Genomic DNA, 21,970 nt, shown 5'->3' with positions numbered 1-21,970 from the left:
TGGCAGTACCAGCAGGGCAAGGCCAGCGTGGCACTGGGCCGTCTCTTTGGGAAGGTGGGTTGCTAAAGTGCAGTCACGCAATGCTTCCCCACGAGCAGCCAGCCCAAGAGACCGCAGGGGCCTTGAGGCAGCCGGTCTCCAACTGGGGTAAGCATCGTGCTCGCCATGCTCAGGTGCTCTGCAGGGCTGCTGGAAGCAGGCTAGTCCAACAAAAATCTGTTCTAACTACGCAGCTGCCAATCACGAGGAGTGGCTAACAGGCTCTTCCGTATTTTAGCTGAGGCTCATAAGGACTGTTGGGTTAGGTGGTCACCTAAATTCCCTTGCAATACCAGCTGTCTATTAGTCCAGGTCATGTTATTTATCAACAGCTCAGGGTGCTGGAATGAACCTTTTCCTCTTGGGGGAATAGTGGAACTGGTACAAGAAGATGGAGGCAGCCTGTGGGATCCACATACAAGCTGCTCTGCTGGGGAGAGGAAGAGACTGGTTCATTCTCCTGCATCCAGCAGGAATGACGAGGGGGCAGACTCTCCCCCACCCCCATACAATAACACAGGCTCCCGCAGTGGAGCATGCCATCCTGTTTCGTTGCATCTCTGTGTGGCTGTGCTAAGACACAACTGAATTCTCTTAATTTCAGGCTGCAGCAATGAGGAAAGCACCAGGCCAGACTCTTTTCAAGTGTTAACCATTTATAAATAAGTACATTTTTTTCATACGTACAGGTCATTGTACAGAGTACAATCTGTATACATGGGGGCAAATGCATTCGTTTGAACTTTTCACATCTATCTCACAGCTCACATGTACAGACAAGAAAACGCTGCTCAAGCAAATACAGCAAAGGAAAAAATAGTTTTTCTTTCCTTGTACGTCAGAGGCTGAGGGCCTCAGTTGAGTGCGGGAGTTGCCTTCCCCCTGCACAATATCACAACTGTGTCGTGTTCAATATATCCGTAGAGAGAACAGAACATGCATTGAGTAATATACTGTACAGAGAAAGTCCTTTACATCAGAATTATAGAAAAGCTAAAGGAAAATTAAGTGTCTTAAAGATCTTCCCAGCAAGTGTCTTGAAGGATGGCAACCAGTACTATTTATTTAGTACAGATCATCCAAGGGTATATCCTGTACATCTTTGTACTAATTCAAATCCTCTTGAAAGTGGAGCGGACGGAACAGAGACAAAAATGCTGTAATACTACGGACAGTAAAATGCTGGACAGACATGACACCGTCACCGCTGGAAGCGACCACATTGGAATCTCTAGGTTATTGATGTATTGGCAAAATGGACCTAAGCACAGAGCGACTCCCCTAGTTTGTCTCTATGTCAGGGCCCACCAAGGCATAGTGCAGCTAGTGACCTACCTCTGAGGCTTTCCCACCAACCCCTAACAAGACTCTGTGTTCTAGCAGTGGCCAAGCCCCATCTCCTTCGTAACTGAGCAGTAAGCGTAAAAGCTCCAGCTCAGGTTGCTAAGTGGCATGAGTGCAGCCGAATGGCTGGTAGAATATAAAGGAAACAGTGTATTGATCTGGTGTCCATTCCCTTTAATAGCGCTGATTGGGTTAGTTTTGTTTTCTCCTGGGTGTCGTGTATACATCAGGAAAAGGTTCCAGTGTGATTCAGCTGTTGTCAGGCGTTGCACACAAATGAATCTTGCTAAATAATTCAGCCCTTAGTGGTTTGTATTAGAAAAAGAGTTTGATTGAATAAAAGTCCATCAATTATTCAAGTAATTCTGAAAAAGCAGATCCACCTTCACCATTGTGCTTGTGTCCACATGCATCCCCACCAAATTTTCCTTTGAGCAACCAGAAGTGAGTAAAGGCATTTTGCTATGGAGGTCTCTGCAACACTGCACAGTAGATACAGTAGCTATTACCCTAAGCCCTTGTTTAAAGATCAGTAATTGTGGTAGATGAATTGTCTGGAATGTCCAAAGGAAAAATAACAACAACCAAAGAGCTTGCAACAGATCAGCAAGGACACACCTTAGCAATTAAGGTTAAAAAACTCGCAGGCGTGCTTGGTGCTCTAAGTAAGGCGTAGCTGGCACTTCGGTTTTAGCTAGACTTCTTCTGGGTAACCCTGAATATACAATAATCTTTGTACTTGGGTACTGAGTTACTGCTACTTAGCAGCCACCCTCGCCAGGACTTACCTAAACCATCATTTGAATTAAGTATGTGCACAAAAACTTCTAAAGAAACAAAATTCTAGGCCCAGTCTTCCACTAAAACGACCCTAAGTTACCATGCATGTGATTCCAACAGGCCAGGTCAGCCAAAACTGGCACAGTCCTCACCTACACAACAGCATTTCTCTGCACCCAGTAATATAAGGAAGAAGGGGGTACAGCTCAGGCTGTCCAACTCTGTTCTCCCTCTGAGATGGGTCCAAGGGCCTCACTCCTTGAACCCTTCCCTCCTCTAACCCTGTCTTCAAAACTCGCCAGTACCATTCCTAAGCTGGCTTGTAGTGATCACCTTGGAGCCACACACAAAGCTGGTGCCCTCTCCCCTGGGGTTGAGTGTAGTCTTTCCAGCTGGGGAATCCCGATCCGCTCAGCTGGGATAGAAATTCTAGCTCAGTCCAATGCCCAGTGCCCTCTCAAGGTGACTCTGTGTGGAGTCACAGTGACATCTAGTGGCTAGTTTGGTTACAACAAGTATTTGTTTAGGAATACCCCTCAGACTACATTCCAAGGAAAACATTCTTGGGGTCCTGACATAGGCATCAAGAAACTGTTTTACCTGGTAAACCTGAAGAATCCCACTTTCGATGGCAGTCTCAAATTACGTAGCTCCTGCTGGGGTGCTGGTTGGGGGGGCCATGGTGGTAGTCTTAATTATGCCAACAGGAGAAATGTACAGGATCTAAGTACAGCCTGTCTGGAAATCCTGACACCAGCCAGGGGTACGGTACAGGATTTTCCTACTTTCCTCAGCAGACAAGCTTACAAGATACACATCTAACCTGAAGGGGGAGGGGAAATCTGAGTGAAATTTCAATCTTGTGCTCTATTGAGTTGCCTTTAGCTAGTGTACTCTACAACCAAGACAAAATATGACAGCAGATACAAACTAACGGCCATGCCAGATACTAATTATGACTTTGAAGATACAAACGGGTGTTTAAATAAATATTGATTTTTCAATTGAGAATTGTGTTCCTTACCGATCCAGTAACTAAAGAAACAAATAGACCTCAGGTGTCCTAAGAAAATTGCTGGGGAAGCGCTTTAAAAATCACTGCAATTAGTTTTGTACTTAAAAATGACTCAATCTTTTGCTGCTTATATACAACAGTTAGTTCTTGTGCTATAAATGTTATGATTCATTGCTTCATTTCTTTTTTCTTTTTGAAAAATACACGGAGACAAGAGGTGTTATGCTATTTTCTAATGAAGACACTACTCACGCTTAAATAGCCAGTATTTATCATCGTAACAAATTCAAACAGTAAAGTGCACCATTTACAGAGAGAACAGATGGTAAACCATTAGTGCAAGAATCCTGTGAAAATGTAACACACGATATTGTGGAAAAAAAACCCTGCACGCTACAGTATTTAAGCGTTGTTTCATTTTTGTATTAGTGTTAAAGTGTGAGCTGTTTTTTTGCTCCTTAAAACATCTTCATAAACCCACAGTTGTACATGTAAGTGCTTTTAGGGGACATTTCTAAAGTACAGTACTGGAATCACATGGCAGTGAATAGCAAAGCAAAGCACAGTCAGAGATATTACAATGGCATTATCTTCGACAAGGATCATTCAGTTTGGATTCTCTTAACAATAAGATTAGAGATGACTGGCTTATGGCAGCAGCATGTCTCACTTAACTGTATATAAAAAAGGGACGGGGTAAAATTTGATTACTTTGTCCTTTCAGAAGAAACTACTGAAGCTAAAAAGCCATTCCATTTGTTCAGGAAAGATAGGGCTTTGAACAAAAACATGATGTTATTAAAAAAAATCAGTGGACACAATCTAGCTAGCTTGGTGCACTGTAGGGAAGATTCAAACAATCAGTTGCTCCTTATACGATAAAACACACTTAAAAAAAGAGAGAAACAATACTGGTCAGTATCCTTTTCAATGACAGAAATAGTGCATGCAGCTTCCTTTCTTCGTGGCCCAGTCTAAGGGTGTTGGGAAGGCGACATAGGTAACTGGGAAGGCTCCCACTTTTATAACCTGCTTAGAGATCCCTGTAATAAAGCAAAGGGAGAAAATTCTTCTTGCCCCTTGGGGAAAAAAATAACCCTCCAATACAAAAGCTGTCTTGGAGAAATATAAATGTGTCCCACAAATATCCGAGTGGAAGAAATGTAATCCCCGAAAGAACACAGAGGCAGAACCAAGAGTACTTTCCATCTGTCAGTGAGAGACATGCCTGGCCTGTCCCCAGGGTGGCGCCTCTCAGTTTGGTCTAAGCAGTGAAATTACAACAAATGGTGCTGAGCCACTTTAATCAAAGCCAGGGGTTACTAAGAGTTTTAGGGCCGGATCCTCAACTGGTTTAAAACATCGTAGCTGTGCTGCAGTCACAACGGAGTGACGCCGATTTACACTAGCTGAGGATCTACCCTTAATTGGGTTCAATGCATGTTTCCTTTTACGACTAGATCCACGTAGCCCTTTGGAAACAAACCACGTGAACTCTTTCCAAGGACCAATTCCCTTCGTAAGAGTTGATATGAGATGCAATACTGGGCAACAGGCACTGGTTTGCTTTAAAACAAGCTACAATATTACTGCTCTTCCCATCCACCTGGCTGTTTGCTCTCAGTTACTGAAAAGGCAGATTAAAAACGTAACCAACAATAAATCAAGCAAAGAAAGCTCCCTCTATGCAAACAAAACTCCAGAAAATTCTTGGAAAGTTCTGTAAAAATGGTTTTTGGAAATGTCCCCTGCTTTTCACACTGACTCAATACTAGTTGCATCTGATTGAAAAGAAAAAGAAAGAAAGAAACCAGAACAAAACAAAAACATTTTCCTGAAATAGAGCACATAAATTAATTATAAATATCTCTCTTAACTACAGGTTCTTAAAGAGCAAAACATCGTCTCTAACATTTACAGGTATGGAACACAGCAACCGCTTTCCAAAATTCCAGGAACAAACCTTGCAGCTCTAAGAAACACACATTTTACTCATTAATCCCTTGGAGGAGTGCAGCCCTGCACTACAGCACACAGCTTCCAAAGAGTAGGTGCAAACACAAAGGAAATGGCAAGGCAAGGCTGTGTGTTCAGAAGGACTTTACTAAAGTGACTCCTTGGACACTTTCTGGCTTGGAAACCTCCATGTCACGTTATGCAGCATGATAAAAAAAAATCTAAGATTCCTTCCTCCATTGAGGGTTTCCTATTCAAATTTTCCTCGCAAGCAAAACGAAAACCCATTAAACTGTCCTGGTGAAAATGTGGTGATGTGTGTGAGATGCAATCATCTGCTGGAGGTGTGAAGAAAAGGTTGCAGTTAATTCTGCTTACAAAATGCACAAGAGGTTTCTAGCCAATTCCTTTGGCTGATTAAAATTCACAAAAGGGGCAGAGTTTGATTGCTCTCTAAATATTTTTATAATGCCTCAGAGTAAATCAATACTGTGGCATTTGGAATGTAGCTGTCGAAGTAGCAAAGCATCTTATGGCCCCCACTCATTCCAACAGGCTACGGTATTAAAAACAACAAACAAATCCAATTCAGATTAAAATGCTATAAATCCAGCTCAAGCAGGTTGGTTATTATGCATAGCTACTTGTTATTAAAAGCAAATAAAGCCCCATTCGGTGCAGATAACGAGCTCTTTGTGGGCAAGAGACAAGTGGGAAGATGAAGACCCTGGTTGTCTAGAGGAATACCGGACAATGCAAATTTTGAAAAGGCTGCCAATTTTTAGCCAGCTTCCACTAGGAATTTTCATAAGCATTTTCATGAGAGCTCCTTAAAACCAAAGAAACCAATTAGATTTGAACATGAACTCTTGCAAAGAGCTGGTTACCTCCCACTGTATAGGGGGACTTATCTGGGTTAACCCACTCCATGTACTAACATATCCTTATTGACAGCTGAAACCTGGGAGGGAACTCAGTCTGAATTGGACAAACAATACTGGCTTGTTTGATGTTGGCTTCACCGTCAGCTGGGTACCAAAGGATTCTGAGCACGGGCATGGCTGTCTGATCACCACACAGAAATTACCGGAGAAACTTGCTCATGTAGCTACCAAATAGAAATAATAGTAATAATAAAAATATAGGTGGGAATCAAGCCTGGAAACGTGTGCTGAAAACATAAGGGTCTTACTCCAACAAGTGTCTTTTACACATTAGACTCCACAAACGGTCTCTTTGGTTTGATAGGGGATGTCTGCCCTTGTCTAGAGTCCCTGGAGAGCTGCCTGTACAGGTTGTCCTGGTAGGCCTGTGCAACGGGCAGTGTCCTAGCCACCTTAACATCTGGATATGAGGAGGCTTGGCTGACTCTCTCCAGGAGGTCTCCCCGGGACCCATTGGCTAGCATCCCATGGGGGCTGTAATAGTCTTCCTCTAGCAAATGGCCATTCTGTGCATTGTTGGTTTTGTTATAAAAGGCAATGTTGCTGATTGAAGAAGGTGGGCTAAACGATTCTGGCTGGGGGAGGTTTCCAGGAGATGTCGGACTAATAACAGTATCCACTGAAGACACAGCCCAGGTCCGGGTCTGTTGGTGGAGATGGGGGTACTGCTGAGTCCGAGCGGTTTTATCTATAATTCCCATGAACGGCGTGGTCCTGGAACGGGCTGGTTCACTGGGGTAACTCCCCTGAGGTGGAGAGACTGGAGAAAGTTCATCACATGATCTGTCATAGGCTGGCTTGAGAGGGATCTCCATTTGCTGAATAGAAGCAGAAGGGCGGAAGGTAGGAGTCAGGTTGGAGGTGGATGAGATGCTATTGCTAGAAGGGGAGAATCTGAGGCCAACACTTTGAGAATGAAGCAGCGGTCTTGGAGTTGGTGGGTGAGGTTTTATTTCGTTGGGGTTGATAGTAATGGGCCTTCTGATTAGGTGAGACACATCAGGAGAACCAAGCTGGCTGGAGGGAAGGGAAGAACGTTCCAGATCAAGCTTTGAATGACAGACCGGATAATAGGAAGCGGACTGACTGCGCCCAATCTGCGGGGTCTGACTGTATCTCATTCCACCCCTGTATGCTGAAGAAGGCCTCTGTGGAAGATCTTCTTTAGTTAGCCCTCCATGCTGGCAGATAGCTCCGGCGCTAAGGCTGGCTTGAACATGTTGCACTGGTCTACCATCACCCACTATTCCACTAATTGAACCTTGGTAGACCAACCTACTCTGACCAACTCCCATTTCCCCGGATGCAGACTGGTATTTGCTGGCCATAGAGTGGGCAACTTGGCTGTAAGCACCGGTTGGAATCACAGTACTAGAATGCACGGCAGAGCTCGGCTGGTTGCTTCTTACAATCTGTGCCTTGGCTGGCTGTAGCCTGTGCCCTTGCTGTGGGACTGCAACTGGAATCTGGGGAATCTGGAAGGACCTCTGTGTCATTTTGGATAATGGAGACTTTGGTCTACCAGGGAGTTGGTTAACACTAGGTTCTTGCTGGTAACGTACTGGGGAGCCAGACTGGGCCCTATAGACACTTATACTTTCTGCAGGAGGGCTGGCTCGATACTGAGGACCTCTACGGAGGGGTGAAGGTGGTGGACTTTGATATTCTTTCCCTTGACCTCCAACTGGAGGTGGACTGAAGCGGTAAGAGGAACCTTGGTGAGCAGGGGAAGTATGTGGCGGACTAGGTCTGTAATGATTGTTCTGATGTGTTGGAGACAGAGCAGGAGAGGTGGACTGATACCCTTGTCTTGTTGGTGAACCCACAGAACTATTGGATCTGAAGTCAAAAACTTGATGTGACCCAAGAGGTGAGCCCGAAATATAGGCTGAATCCCGGTGAGCGGGGGATGGGGGTGGGCTCTGGATGATGGGAAGCCCTTGACTGGGCCTCGACTCTGTCTGTAAGCCAATGGAAACATTTTCTACATCCTGCTCAAGATACTCCTCTTCAAAGAGATCTTGCACAGAGTACAGTTCTTCATGCTGGGCTTCAGCTTCCGGCTCCGCTGGGGGTTGCTGCTGCTGTTGCATCTGTCTACATTCTTCCTCCACTCTCATCAGCAGCCGCTGGATCTCACGATTGTTCGGACACAGCTTGATGGCCTCGTTCAGATCCTCCAGGGCTGCTGAAAACTGCCTGCTTGACAAGGGGACAGACATGAGAATTGAAGTTACTCTGGATTTGAATGAAGCCTTTTGGGGATTCTACTGAGCTTGAGCAGCTTGTCTTTACTTAGGGAGAGACTGTGATCTCTACAGCGGCTTTCTCGAGCTCTGCCTTATGTGCCTCCATTTGGTTACTTTACACCAACCAAAGAAAAACATTGTTAGTCATTCTGGGGAGGAGGGAGACACATTACTGGGACAGCACAACCCAGCCCAGTAATTATCCTTTCACTTGGAGAGTGCTTTACATATTAATTACCCCTCAAAGCACCCCATAAGCTTTGTCAGCAGATTGTCCCCAGTTTACAGAAGGGGAAAATGAAGCACAAGACGTTGTGCCAAGCTCACCACTGGAGTGAGCAAGAGCAACTCTGTCCACTTCGACGGAGCTGCAGCTGCTCATGCCAGTGGCCCCTTTAGCTTCTTCTGACTTGCCCAAGGCCACATAATGGCAGGGGTGGCTCTAGAACTCCGGGGTTCCTGCAGCCAATGCATAAGACCAGGCTGCCTCTTGGACTTTGCTGGGTACTGGGTTTGTCTCCTCAGGATGAAGGGAACAAGGCAGGGAGAGGTCCCAACAGTCACAAGCTCGCAAGGCCCCCGTGGAAGATGCTCTTTGAGACTGACACTGTGAAGGCTAGTCTATGAGGAGTAAGGGGATGGGGTATTCAGGGGAGGTGGGTTGTCATTTACAGGGACACTGTTAGCTTTTGAACAAAATTGAATCTATTTGAACACGATTGTGATCTGGTGGTGAACAGCCTCCAGATTCAACATGTGACTTTGTATAAAATGCTCCCGTTCACTGCTCCATCATAGAGAAAGAAAAACCACAAATGCCTCCCACCACTTTGGTAAGACCCACTCCAAACCAGGGGAGAGCAGGTAAGGTAACTGCATTCCCCAGACCTACGCTGATCTCAATGGTGATGCTGGCGCACAAACAAGGAAGGAACCAAAAAGAGCCATGCTGAGCCTGTTTCATTAGAGAGATGGGGAAACAATGCTGCCTGTATGTAGGAAAGGACCAAATTATCTGGAAAAGGCATTTGAGGGTTAAACGTCTGTAAATGTTTTGCAGCCAGTAGAGAAGGAAAACATTCAAGGAAAGCTACAAAATGTCAGTCTGGTTCAACTAGCCGGGCTTGTCTCTGGAAGAGAAGGTCATGGGTTTGCTCCCACATAAGACTTGAGCTCCCTGCAGTGATAGCTAGGGTAGACGCACAGTTAAAAGTGTTGTCTTTGGGATGAGAAGTTAAACTGCGGGGTCTTCTCCTCAGCTCTGATGTTTACACAAATGGACATTAAATATCCTCTGACTAATGGTGAGGCTCTGCACTGCCATGCAGGCAAAAGTGGTGTCTCACTCCACTGACTGAGCAGAGATTAGCAGCCATGCAGTGACAGTGTGCTCAGCCCCTGAGGGAGAGACTCAAAAGCAAACCCTCCTGCCAGTCCAGGAATAGCATTGACAGGTTCTGCAGGGATCTCGTCTCCCTGGGCCTTCAGGGAGATTTAATGAGGGAATCCTCCTGGCTGCATCTGAAACGTAGCGAGATCTCACTATCACATTGTCCTAGTGCCCAGTATGATGCATGAGCTATTGCTGAAAGCACACTGGCTGGCATTTGCCCACAAAGTCACTGCACTACTAGTAGCCAAAATTTTGCCTTGAAGAAGAACGCTTTAGAATGGACCGATTCATAGATTCCTAGGCCAGAAGGGACCATTGTGACCATCTCAGTGTCGTATCTCCTGTAGAACACAGGCCATAGCAATTCTATGAATGAATCCTTGCTTCCAGTCCAATAGCTGCGGGTGAACTAGAGTGTGTCTTTTAGAGAAGTCATTCAGTTGTGATTTGAAGCTGCCCAGTGATGTAAGGTGCTGAGAATATTCCAACAAACTCAACTACAACCAGCTTCTCAAAAGTTCACATGAACATGCTCCACAGGGATTACTAAATAAGGGAGGATGTTGGTTTTGGGGTCTTTTACAGCCGCCCTAGTCAATGTTCCTTTGCAATTTGTTCTTACGGGGATACTCATGTAGTTTTGCATGGTCAATTCCTACACCACTGTGCCCATACTTGCAGAGAACAGCCCCTCTCACTTCTCTCTCTCTCTCGCCTCACCTGCTGCTGCGTTTGGCCCTTGCTCTTGCATAGTAAGCTTCATAAGATTTCGGTTTCAGCTCCAGTGCTTTAGTGGCAAATTCCTCCGCCATTCCAAAATCCTGTCATTACAATAGGTGTGTAGATAAGTAATTGAATATATATATATATATATAAATAAAAATATATACAACTTGGGAACAAAACAAAATTATATGGACAAAGTTTTTGCATGTAGAGTTGGAAAACCTGATGGTACTTTTAACATGGATCAGACATCATTGATAGCAAGAGAGCTACAACGGTGTCCAGAAGAGGCAAACCCATTTCATAATGTTAGACACTGTACGGCACCCACACTAACCCAAGGTGAAAATTTCTCTCAGATTTGCTCCTTTCTCTACCTCTTGGATCCCAATAAGGGCATGCAGTCCCTGTACAGTAACCTACATCCTCCAGTGAACATCTGCTCTCACAGAGACTAGAAGGTCATCTCAGGAAGGATTTTCCACTGTTGAAACCATTAGGAAACCCTTCCCCCCACCCCTCCACTCCCCCCGGTGACTGTGTCTGGCACACACACTAACACTAGGGGTCGTGAATAACACTCCTCCGGGAGGAAAGGGATATCGGTGCCTATATAGCTAAGTGCACCAATGAACAGGTACAACTGTAGGACCCGTTCGCAGTGCACTCTCTCTCACTTCCCTCTGTTCCTCCCTTTTAGGGACTACTTAGAAAACACTGACTTGGGGGTGAAGGGGAAGGTGGTGGAACAGAATGCAGATTGGTTAAAATGCTCGTGTGTGGCATTGCCATGAATGGTACATTATCGGCTAAGGTATAACTCTTCCTGATTGCCCGTCCCTTGACCTTGTCTTCCCTAGTGCCCATGTGCCTCGCCACAGAGCTCATGTGAGCACTCAATAGGGTGCCCACTTGCCAGTTGGGTGGCTTTGGTACAGCACCCGCTTGCCCATCATGTCTAGCAATGGCTTTGGGCTGTAACAGTCAGCAGTTCTAGGATACAGTGTTTAATACAATTCCTTTTTGCTTAAAAAATAAGCAAGGCAAACTCCACTGGGCTACAAATGGAGTTTATCAGGCACACTGGCTGCAGTCACTCACGAGTGTAACTTGGAAAAGCTTTTGGCATCTTATATACTGAAAAGGACTTCTGTGAACCACAGCTGTGTGCTACTTTACCAGTTAATACAACGTTCCCAGGCAAGTATGCACTGTCAATATGACTTTGATTTTGACTGTATTTGGCTCATGCAATACTAATCATAATGCACCAACCAGGTCATTTGTATCTTAAGAAAACCATGTCTTCAGAACAGAAACCCACGGAGGAAAGCTCGCTTAGTTTCAGTTCTATTTCCAGACACTTGCCTTTTATTCAAATATCTTTTCTGCTTGGTTTAAAATTGATTAACTGTTTCTTGAACATTTCAAGGCTTCTTATGAAATAAATTTCTGCACCCAAATACACAAAAAATGATAAGAGTGGGTCTACAGGGACTGATTTTAGTTTGCATCTGCAATTCCAGTCACTCAGCTATTGAAATCACTTATCAGAGGATGCAATCTGTGGTTTAGATGTCCATGTGAGCTAAATTATGGGTGCAATGATATGCCCCTGCAATTTTGCACCAAAAAAAAAAAAGAAAAGAAAAGGAAAAAAGAGGAAGTTTTAAGGCTTGGCTGAAAATTTGGCCCTGAAAGTGCAGGCTTAGCAGAAAGTTGGCTTGTTTAAAGGTGAGTTTAACATCTCTGTAGTGTTCTCTGATTGTTGTGTTGTTTGCTAGCCAGCATTAAGATCACTACACATGTCACTTTCATCTATCTCCTTCAACAGCTTAAAAAAATGAAGGCATCACAAAGTCCCCTCCCTTGCAATATAATCCTGGCCAGCACCTGGGTCTGATGAAGACTTTCACTTCTCAAATCTATGGAGACTGGTCAGGTTGTGGAGATGTGATGCTCTCAGAATCCAGAGAAGGGGAGAGGTGGCATGTGTCTCTTTTGGAGGAACAGAGAGACTCCAGAAGATTATCCCTATGTGCAGCTAAATTAGAGCAGGGGGAAGAACAGGGACATGGTGTTCTGGGAGGAGGGAGGGAGAGTGTTTCTGGATGAGTCATTGCCCTGGGGAAGTGAGAGCTCTCTAAGCTCCCTGATTTCAAATTCATTGGTATTCAAATGATCACATCTACTGACTCCACCCCTCACCACTGCCCTCGATATCAGAGAAATACTAACCTCTCCACCCTCAAATTCATATTGTCATCGGAAATGAGTAATAAAAAATTCAGAAAGCTCTAAACATGGAAATGAATTTTTAATCATTTGAAATGAGTATTAAATCACTACTTTACTTCTTCCGAATTGTAAATACCAGTGCTCTGTGAAGGACAACCAGGTTACAAAGAGGAGAGATTTCAGAGGCCATAGCAGAACTGTGGGAGAGACACACTCTGTTATGCGCAGGCAGGAAGCTGGCAGCTTGCTCTAAAGGGACTTGAAGAGTGTGTGGAACTTACGTTCATTTTCCTTCGACATCGGGAGAGGTTGAGGAGGAGTGACACCTTCAGCTCACGGAAGGTTTTCAGGTCTTCTCCAAATCCTTCTCTGGGGAATTTCTTCAACGCATACTGGTAGCGCTGTGCAGCTTCCTTCACTTTACCTTTCTAATAGAAGGGTAAGATGTCAAAATACATCACTTGGTTGACTGAAGAGTGGCAGCAGCTTGTTAATTGCTGAAAAGTAGCCCATTAATCAGCTGCCGTGACTGTATGGGCCAGGTAACACCGCTTAGGTGCTGTTCTCCTTTTCAGAAAGAACAGCCAGAACATTTGATCAAGGGAACGGTTTCTAAACTGGAGATGCATTCTGCAAGAACTGCTCCCCCAGTTCATGCAGAGATCTCAAGCTACAGTAGAAAACAGAGCAGGAACTTCATAGCAACAAGAATATATTTTATAGCTAGATTTGTTTGAGTTTGGCTGCCACTGCCCTGTCTACAGCAACAGTCTTGGGTGCGTTCCTCCAATCCTGCAGCACAATACAGAAACATTAATGACACTGCTTTACAAAAGCATTATGGACAGTTTCTTTAAAGATTCTCCTTCTTCACTGCTAGAAATTGGCTTTAGAGCAAACTTCTCATTGCCCTCCTTGGTCCTATCTTTTAGCTGGATGGCAATTGTATCTATTTCTGGATTTATTGATATAAGCAAACAAATTCCCTCTTTTAAGAACTCCTTGGAACTGCTGGAATTGAGGCATATTTTGTAGGTAAAGTGCTGTGCTCCTTGTGGGAGATGCAGGGCCAGATTAACCCATCATTGGCCTCTAGGCAAACATACACCTCTGGGCTCTTACCTTCTAACACCAATAACAACAAACTGACTACATGACATTAATACCACAGTACGTTGACATAATTCCACTCAAATGGCAGGGGATGCAGAAATAAGTTAAGGTCCCCATAGTAATATTACCTCACCCATACTGCACATAGGGCCAAGTCCTTAGCCCAATGCTCAGTCAGGCACATCTGGCGTACTGGCGTCTGCACCACTCAGGTTTGGGCTGGCCATCCCTCCGTCATGATGAAAGGACAGCTAGGCCAAACCCACGTGGCGCTGTGAACCCACATGTAGAGGAGGTCCATTCTGGTTCTCCCCCCCAAATTGGGCCCTAGGCACATGCCTAGTTCGCTTATGCATTAATCCATCCCTGGGGAAGTGATAAGTGCTTTAGAAATATCACAGAGAGATCAGATAGAATTCCTTCACCCACTACTGAAATGCAGCTACCTCTGGCATGTAACATGGCAGCACTATTACATAACTGTTGGGCAAGGGCACCTGAAGGTGGACACTTTCTAGATGTCATATACTGGTTACTGTAATTTCCAACACTGATGTAACGAACAGTTAATCTAATAACAAGCACCCTGATGAAGCGAAAGATTTTTTAGAGTAAATTCCATACGCTGAAGGGCTACAAGGTTGAAAGTTGTAGAAAATCAGACTGAACGTTGCCCTTTCTTCTCACATGGATGGAAAAGGGCATGGCATGTAAAAACAGTATCATTCTTCAAAAGGATCCGGTAAAATCTGTTCTATACTGGGTATGTTTCCCTCCCCATGTGATGTGCTGCCCTGCAAGCTATGCCAGGCACTCAGGCTGGAGTGAACAATTATGCGTAGTGACCTCTCCCTGGGCAAATGGCAGTATTGAAAGCTGCTCTATGGCTTGACTGTGCAGGGGACATCCGTGTGAGGAGAACCTGGAGACGCTTACTATGTGACCTCATGGAAATGAGGCACAGTCAAAGAGGGTGCCCTTTGAGCGTGTTGGCTCACAGGTGATTCAGGCGCATTTCCTCTTGTTCCAGACAAGACTGTGACATCTGGGCCTTTGCTGTGCATTGGAGGTGGGGCGGAGCTGCTCTGCCTCAGGAGCAGCACTGGAGATGCTGTGTCTCTGGCAGGTCCAATGTCTTCTGGGCTGCTCCGTGTGCAACTGGGGAGCAATTTGTTTCACCCATTAGAAGGGAGCAGCTTGCTCCTATCGGCCAGTGTATGAGGGGGACAAAGCCATGATCCCACCTCTTTCCCAACTGCTTTTAGGCACCCTGACTTTCTTGAGGAGGAACAAGTAGTCTTCACATTCCCTACAGACTGAGCAGCCCAAGGATTGCTACGGTGGGAGGCCCACGAACAGACATGTACGGGAAGAGGGATGCATGCCCCTTTCTTTCACCCTGAGCTAGTCCCTCTGGGCAAGCAGGGACTGTGTGTGGCATAGAAGCAGACATTCAATCCCTATGAATGAGTGTTCTGTGTTGCTCAGCAGAAGCCTAAAGATTAATGAGATCCACTGGCAGACCTCCTCAGCTTGAAGGATGGTAGCTATTGCCTTTGTTCCGGATGGAGGATTTGAGTCTGGTGGAATCCTTAGGGCTTAGACATGGGAGTGAAGGGGAGGCCTCTCTGAGGGGGAGGATAAACCTGGTCGTATTATTGTATCTTAGATATATTTTTTTTTAAATGCACAAATTTGACACATGGGCAGCAATGGGGGAATAAAAAGAGGGAGGGGAAAAACAGGAATTAGGACACATGCAATTCATGATTATCCAGACATTAATTTTGCAGCTGCAAATATTAAGCTTTAAAATCCTTGAGACTCAAGTTCCTCAGTTGTGTCATATATCCCTGGCAGATGAGTTCAGTTATGGTGCCAGCTTTGCATATTTTCTACTTCACTCTCAGACTCACTTTGAATCATCGTTGGACTTACAGCTTCTTGTGTGTGTGTGCGAATCTCCAGGCATGGAAGACCAGCTACAAATAAATGCAGAGCAAAGGGCCTCTATTACTGTCATTGTGAAATGTCACCCTAATGGTAATGACAGGCTAAAAAAACCATGTCCTGAGAATTTGCTTTCATTACATGGACATTTTTTCCTGTGACACTCGTATTGTGTTTTCTCCTTGTTGTATAGGAATGACTCTGCTACATAACAATGACACTGCCAAGCTACATCATCAGTGCTATAAAATCCCTGTAAAACGCTTTGGTTCTGGAGTTTTCAAGGAGGAAAACCAGTGAAGTCTCACCTCGCATCCTAACCATGCAGACATACTTTGCTTTGTTTCAGCCCTGTTTAAATTTAGCAATCAGAAGGTAAAACTCCTCTGCACTGCAAGAAACGCAGTAAGTGTTGTTTTACTTATAGAAATGTGGCTCTCTCTTGGCTTGGATTAAGGGGGCAAGTGTCGCCGAGCAAACGGACACCTGGAGAACAAGACATCACACCAAGTAACTCCGTAGCCCTCTCACTGTCATCCCTTGGAAAAATCTCTGCTCTCCCTCTCACCTTATAGAACATGTCCCCCTCCTCCATCAGCTTGCTCAAGAGGATGATCATGATGTCTGGTTTGGAGGTGGCCATCGCCCAGGTTGCTGGACCTGTAGTGTACAGGATGCATGATGGGTAAAAAACTCATACAATGCAAGGGTGGTAGGAAGCTAGGTGGAAAAAATATCCTGGGGTGGGAATTTCTGCTGGAGAGAACAACTTGGCATGGTCAAGGAGCAGACTGCTTCAAATTAAAGAGCTGGCCGTTCATCTTGCATTTCTTAAATGAACACCATCTTCGACACAATGTCTTTCCTTTGTATTCGTTTAAAAAAAGAACCAGGTCTTTCAATGATCACAAGAGGGCAGCACATGTTGTAGAACAAGCTTTGGGGGAAATGGTTTGGTTTAAAAAAAATGTTTAAAGAGGAAATCAAAGTGATTACATAAAAAAGCATGTTACGTAAATATATATAAATTTAACAGAGCTAATCAATAATTCAGCCACCTAGATATTAGGCCTAGGTTTTGATTTGAAACTTCATATGATGTGAAATACTAAAATGGAAAATTCAGTAAGCTGGAGAATATAACAACAAAATCTTTTAGGCAGAGCCCGCGCTGCAGCAGGTTATTCTAAGGTCTTGTTCCCACAATTGACTCCCCACAGGCAGAGATCTGCACCAATGCAGGGTCTCACTGACTTCAGTGAGTGCAGGCATCCACCCATACGGAGTCAACTGAGGTCTAATACAGTGAGGGAGCAGCAGTAAAAATTTTAGCAGAGTTCATTAGTCTGGGTGAAGAATGAGTCAACCATATTTTAAAAGTGGATCCAATGTGTTTTTCAGGGTTAGTTTTTGAGTTCAAGTTATTCTCTGCAACAGTCATAAACAAAATATTTTAAGGTGAGGTAAATTAAAAGATTAGGGGTAGAGGGGAATGCATGCAGGCTAAATCAAACAGAAGAAGGCAAAGCTGACAAAGTCATCAGATCAAGCCTGATGCTGACAGCGATGAAATATACCTCGAGGGCGACTCGGTAACGTCTGACAACCTTCAAAGAAAGGAGAAAACAAAAGTTGTAGGAGGGGGGGGGAAATGGATGAAGGTGAAAAAAAACAAAAACAAAGAAAGGAAAAAGCAGCAGTGAGAGGCAGGCAGCAAAGAAGCCAATGCACCAGCAAAATCCCCTCCAAGGGCAAGGTAACGGGAGTGGCTGTGTGGAGCAGCGCAGTTAACGCTAGGATCTGAAAGCATATACAGAGCATGTGAAAGCAGCAGCTCACAGCAATGCATGAACAGAGTACTGTTGATAGACCGGGACTAGTAAAGGTAGAAAAGCATTACCATAGGAAAGGCCTCGCCAAAGAAACCGCTGCTTATTGGTTACGTTTGCTAAGTAGTACAGCAGCAAAAAATCACAGTTTAACAAACAGAACATGACAGTAAGAACTCTCGTGCTGCACTCTGGGTAGGAAACAGCAGCTCCGCTTTAACATTCACACAAATGTTACATTTACACTGCAGAAAGCAGACCTTCTCCCCAGATGTCTTGCTTTAGTAAACAGCTGAAAGAGGGGTTCCCCCTTAGCCCTACCTATCTTTGCTCCTTTTTTCAGAAGAGTGACCACGACGGAAGTGTTGCGGCACCCCACGGCCCTGTCGAGTGGGCGCATCCCGCTGTAGTCAACATGCTCAATCATGGCACCATGGTCCACCAGAAACTGAACCTGGAATGATGAATGCCAAAGTCACCACTGCCCTATGCAAGACCAACCGGGCATAATTCCATGCCACGTGTATGGAGCTCCTGGGACTTATCCTGGGCCCATCACTACAATATCTGAGATAAAGTTACTCTTGCGTTGCTCTAGTCTGCAGGTCTGGGTGCTACGTGAATGCAGACAACGTGCTCATGATTAACAATAACATGGGTGAGACATTTGAGCACTAATATTTTATGGTATTTCAGCTGATTGCTTCCTTGTTCTGCAATTATTAACATGGCACTTACCACCTCTGCATCACCATAGAAAGCTGCCAGGTCCAGGGGAGTGCGTCCATTCTTGTCAGCGTGGTCTGTGGCAGCTCCATTCTCCACCAGGGAACGCACCACAGAAAGATGGCCCTTCAGACAGGCCCAGCTAAGGGCAGTCAGTCCTTCTTTGTCCATTAGCGAAATGGACCCACCTGAAAGAGCAAGTGCAAGTCCACGTAGGAGCTCTCTCTTGTACAGGGCTTGGTACTATTCAACAACAACAGTAATCACACTTAGCACTGCTACACAGTAGCACTTTCTATTTGCAGAGCGATGTACAAGTGTTAACTACTTTCCCAGGGTTCCCAGTCTGACTATCCCTGTTTTTCTGATGGAGCCGTTAATTGACTTGCTCAAGGCCACATAAACAGTCAGTTACAGAGTCAGGATAAGGACTCAGGAGAGTTCTTCCTTTAATCACTGGACTATGATGATCAGTCCATCAACCTGCCTTTCTGTTGCTTTATGTTCCGGTAAGTATAATTAAAGGGAAACCTAATGGCATTATTAAAGAAATGAACAACATCAAACTTCTTGAGATCCCAAGTCATTATGGACCAAATCCTGAGCAGCTGGGCTGGGCACTGGGCAGGTGTGTGCATGGAAGAGATGGGAGTGAATCAGCTCCTCGAGGATGCAGAGCAGCTGGAAGCTGCTTCAGCACCACAGTTCCCATAGCCACTGCAGCTCTCATGCCATCTCTGCAGCAGTTCTGCTATCAGGGCCCCGGCTATGTCTCGAAGAGAATGTGGCGCTAACCTCAAAAACCTGCGTATAAACAGCTTCTAAAACAACATACAGGACAATCAGATCCTGTTCTACTGACTTGGCAAGGCCTGAGCTCAGGGGTTTTGCATTTCCACAGCTGCAGGAGGTAACAATACTAATAAGTGACGCAGAATTCAGGGAATGCAGCTACCTGCTCTCTCACCAGGTGCTGCAGGGAGGTAATGAACCCTAAAATCATCACCTAAAGGTGAGCGAAAAGCCAGACTCTAATATGAGACGAACACTACCTGAGCATCAGCAGTGCTGCACACGCAGTGTTGGACAGTCCCTGCCTCAAAGAAGTTCAAAATCTAAATCAGTCAGAGGATTAATGGTACCTTGAGGTTGGATAAACACTTGGGAAACCGCTTTGTTTTTAAAGCGGAAGACTCAGCTCCTGCTCCACTGTAATATTACAGCGATTTGGGGCTAGACTCACCAAGCATTTACAGCGCCTTGAACCCTAGTGGAAGGCCATGGCAACGGAAATCTACCAGAGAGGAGACTGCGACTAACTGGAGTTGGTTCACACCAAAATGCACTTTGTCCCCACTTAGATCTGTAGGCTTTTCTGCCAAACTCCTTATGAATAGCTAGTTGGATTTGAGATCCCTCCCCACAGACATCAAGAAGCCCACTCTTCTCTGTCAGGAACCCTGCCGATATGGACAGAGTCTGGAAAGAGATGCAAAGGCATCCTGGAGTAATCAGTCGTAGTGGCTCTGTCTACACAGGACAAAAAGGTGCTTTTTCAGATGAGTTAGCTTAATTTTATCAACCCCACCTCTCACCCTCCACAGCACTCCTGTAATCACAGTTTAAACATCTTTGAGATCAGTTGAGCTGGTGGTGTTGTAGTTATCAAGTTACATTAACTCAACTGAGCTAACTTGATGGGATCCCTTGTGGGATCAGACACTGTCGACTGAGAGCCAACAGGAGAGGGACCCAAAGTTTTCTTGGACAGTCGGGAGCTACTGAAGGATCATCCAACTTCTGTCTCTCATGATCTAGGTCAGAATCTTTGGCATGAGGGAGGGACATGACAGAACATAAATAACTAGAGTATGTGAACACTGCTCTTCACGGAAAGGGAAGGGTTCTGTTGCTAGAACAATGGCAATGTTTTCATTCCAAAGTGTGATGAAGGGACCTAAATCAGCTGCATCCCTCTGAAGAAAGTGCTTTTCCACCACCCACAATCATGACTCTATTACCAACAGGTTGAAACACTGTGGTATTGAGGTCTTCTTCTCCACTAGGTAAAATGACAATCTCCTGCAAATTCTATCACATCCACTGTGGGTTCTTGACTGGTTCCAAATGCAAAGGGATGACTTACAGCCATCCTCTCAGCAAAAGCAGGGGAGCCAGAAGAATGTATTTTCCAATCCTCTTCATCCATCTAGGTCAATGTGTTCACTGGATAGACCACAAACCCATTTAGATTATCCAGACAACATACCTCGGATATCCACAGCCTTATTCCTTGCATGTTGGCTTCAAATTTCCCTTTGGAGAGGAGCAAGAGCCTAACATGCTGACACAGGCAAGTTCACTTGGGATACAACCAAGAAAGTCTCCACTGAGAGCTCTAAACACATTCATGGCGCCATGCTTGGGCACAACCTCCAAATTGGAGTGTAGAATGCCAAAAGGATGTGTGGCAACCTCACGGGACAACAGAACCAGATGTCTCATTCAGAAACAGATGGTACATTGGTTCACCAAGAGGCATATACCAAACATAGCTTGGATATACACATGTAAGCCCAGTTTTAAGTACCATCAATAGCAGCTCTTCTTAATCTGACAACCTTCTCCTACACTGCCCCTCACTCTGTCCTGAACAGCTTTTAAAGCTGCATGAAAGGGTCAGCTAGCCTGTAGTCAGCCAATCAGAGAGCAGCATGCTCATGAAAGTGGTTACAGAGGCATTCTCTTTTCCTAGCTGCACTCTGGGGATCAAGCAGCCAAAGGTTTCTGCTCTATTTTCTTCCAGAATCTTCCTGCATAGGTAAGTACAAATCCCATGAGAACTGGGAAAGGCTAGAAGCCACAACAACCACCAGCCTTTTTAATCCTTTCCAGAGATCAGGACATGCCCTATTCTAGGGTGACACATGAAGACCCCAGGGTATTGATGCACCAGTGCAGCTTTAAGTGCACAACTCAGACTGCTTCAAGGATGTCAAAATGCTGCTCCTAGGCCTATCATGCCTGACCGCTACACAAGTGCTAAATCCATGAGGCAGTCATTGCTCTCAGTAGGATCTACATTGGACTCTGCTCACCGTGAGGAGTGACTTTCCTTAAGGTCCTTCAGACCCACTTAGCACTGGGGGAAGCCAAACATGACACAAGCCACTAGCCCTCAACTCTGTCAGGTTAGGGTGACACCCTGGAACTGCTCCCCTATGTAGGTGAGTTGTGATTACTGCTGTGGCAGGAAAGGCCCTTTGTGTGAGTGCATCCAGAGCATGTAAAACTGCAGGGCTGCTTCTCCTTGTCCAAAAACGAATCAGGCTAAAAACAAGATTCAAAGTGTGACCCAGTCAACAATCAAACAGTAAAAGATTTACCTGACAAAGAGACACAGACAAGAGAAAAAGGGATTGCATCAAACGCACGAGTGATGCACTGAAGCCTCAACAAACTAGAGAACCTTTTACATTTATATTTGAAAATAAGTCAGTGAATGAGATTGTAAGAGGGGCTCCACTTCAATTCTCAGTCAAAAGGGCCAAGGATCTGCTCTAGGATCACCACGCCTGGCAGAGTGACACACAGCAACAGATGATGGACGGTGCAGATTGTATCTGTACAGAGAAAGGAACCCAAGGGCAGCTACAGATCAAAATGCC

At 45.1% G+C, this 21,970-nt stretch overlaps 1 protein-coding gene across 1 annotated transcript in view; it reads right to left on the bottom strand.

Moving 5' to 3' along the window:
• Positions 1–677: 677 nt before the first annotated feature.
• The window catches only part of TANC2 (tetratricopeptide repeat, ankyrin repeat and coiled-coil containing 2), a 690,066-nt gene continuing 668,773 nt past the window's right edge, over positions 678–21,970 (bottom strand). The window contains exons 23-29 of the mRNA XM_084615604.1: positions 18,315–18,490; positions 17,898–18,030; positions 17,325–17,354; positions 16,316–16,407; positions 12,966–13,112; positions 10,441–10,541; positions 678–8,277 (exon numbers count right to left, since the gene is read on the bottom strand). Coding sequence (XP_084471730.1) covers positions 6,342–8,277; positions 10,441–10,541; positions 12,966–13,112; positions 16,316–16,407; positions 17,325–17,354; positions 17,898–18,030; positions 18,315–18,490 — 2,615 coding nt within the window. The 3' untranslated portion in view covers positions 678–6,341. The remainder of the gene's footprint in view (positions 8,278–10,440; positions 10,542–12,965; positions 13,113–16,315; positions 16,408–17,324; positions 17,355–17,897; positions 18,031–18,314; positions 18,491–21,970) is intronic.

Source organism: Lepidochelys olivacea (genome assembly GCF_965140295.1).
Source record: "Lepidochelys olivacea isolate rLepOli2 genome assembly, chromosome: 27".
Taxonomy (NCBI): domain Eukaryota; kingdom Metazoa; phylum Chordata; order Testudines; family Cheloniidae; genus Lepidochelys; species Lepidochelys olivacea.
This window is presented reverse-complemented; position numbering and strand designations above follow the sequence as displayed.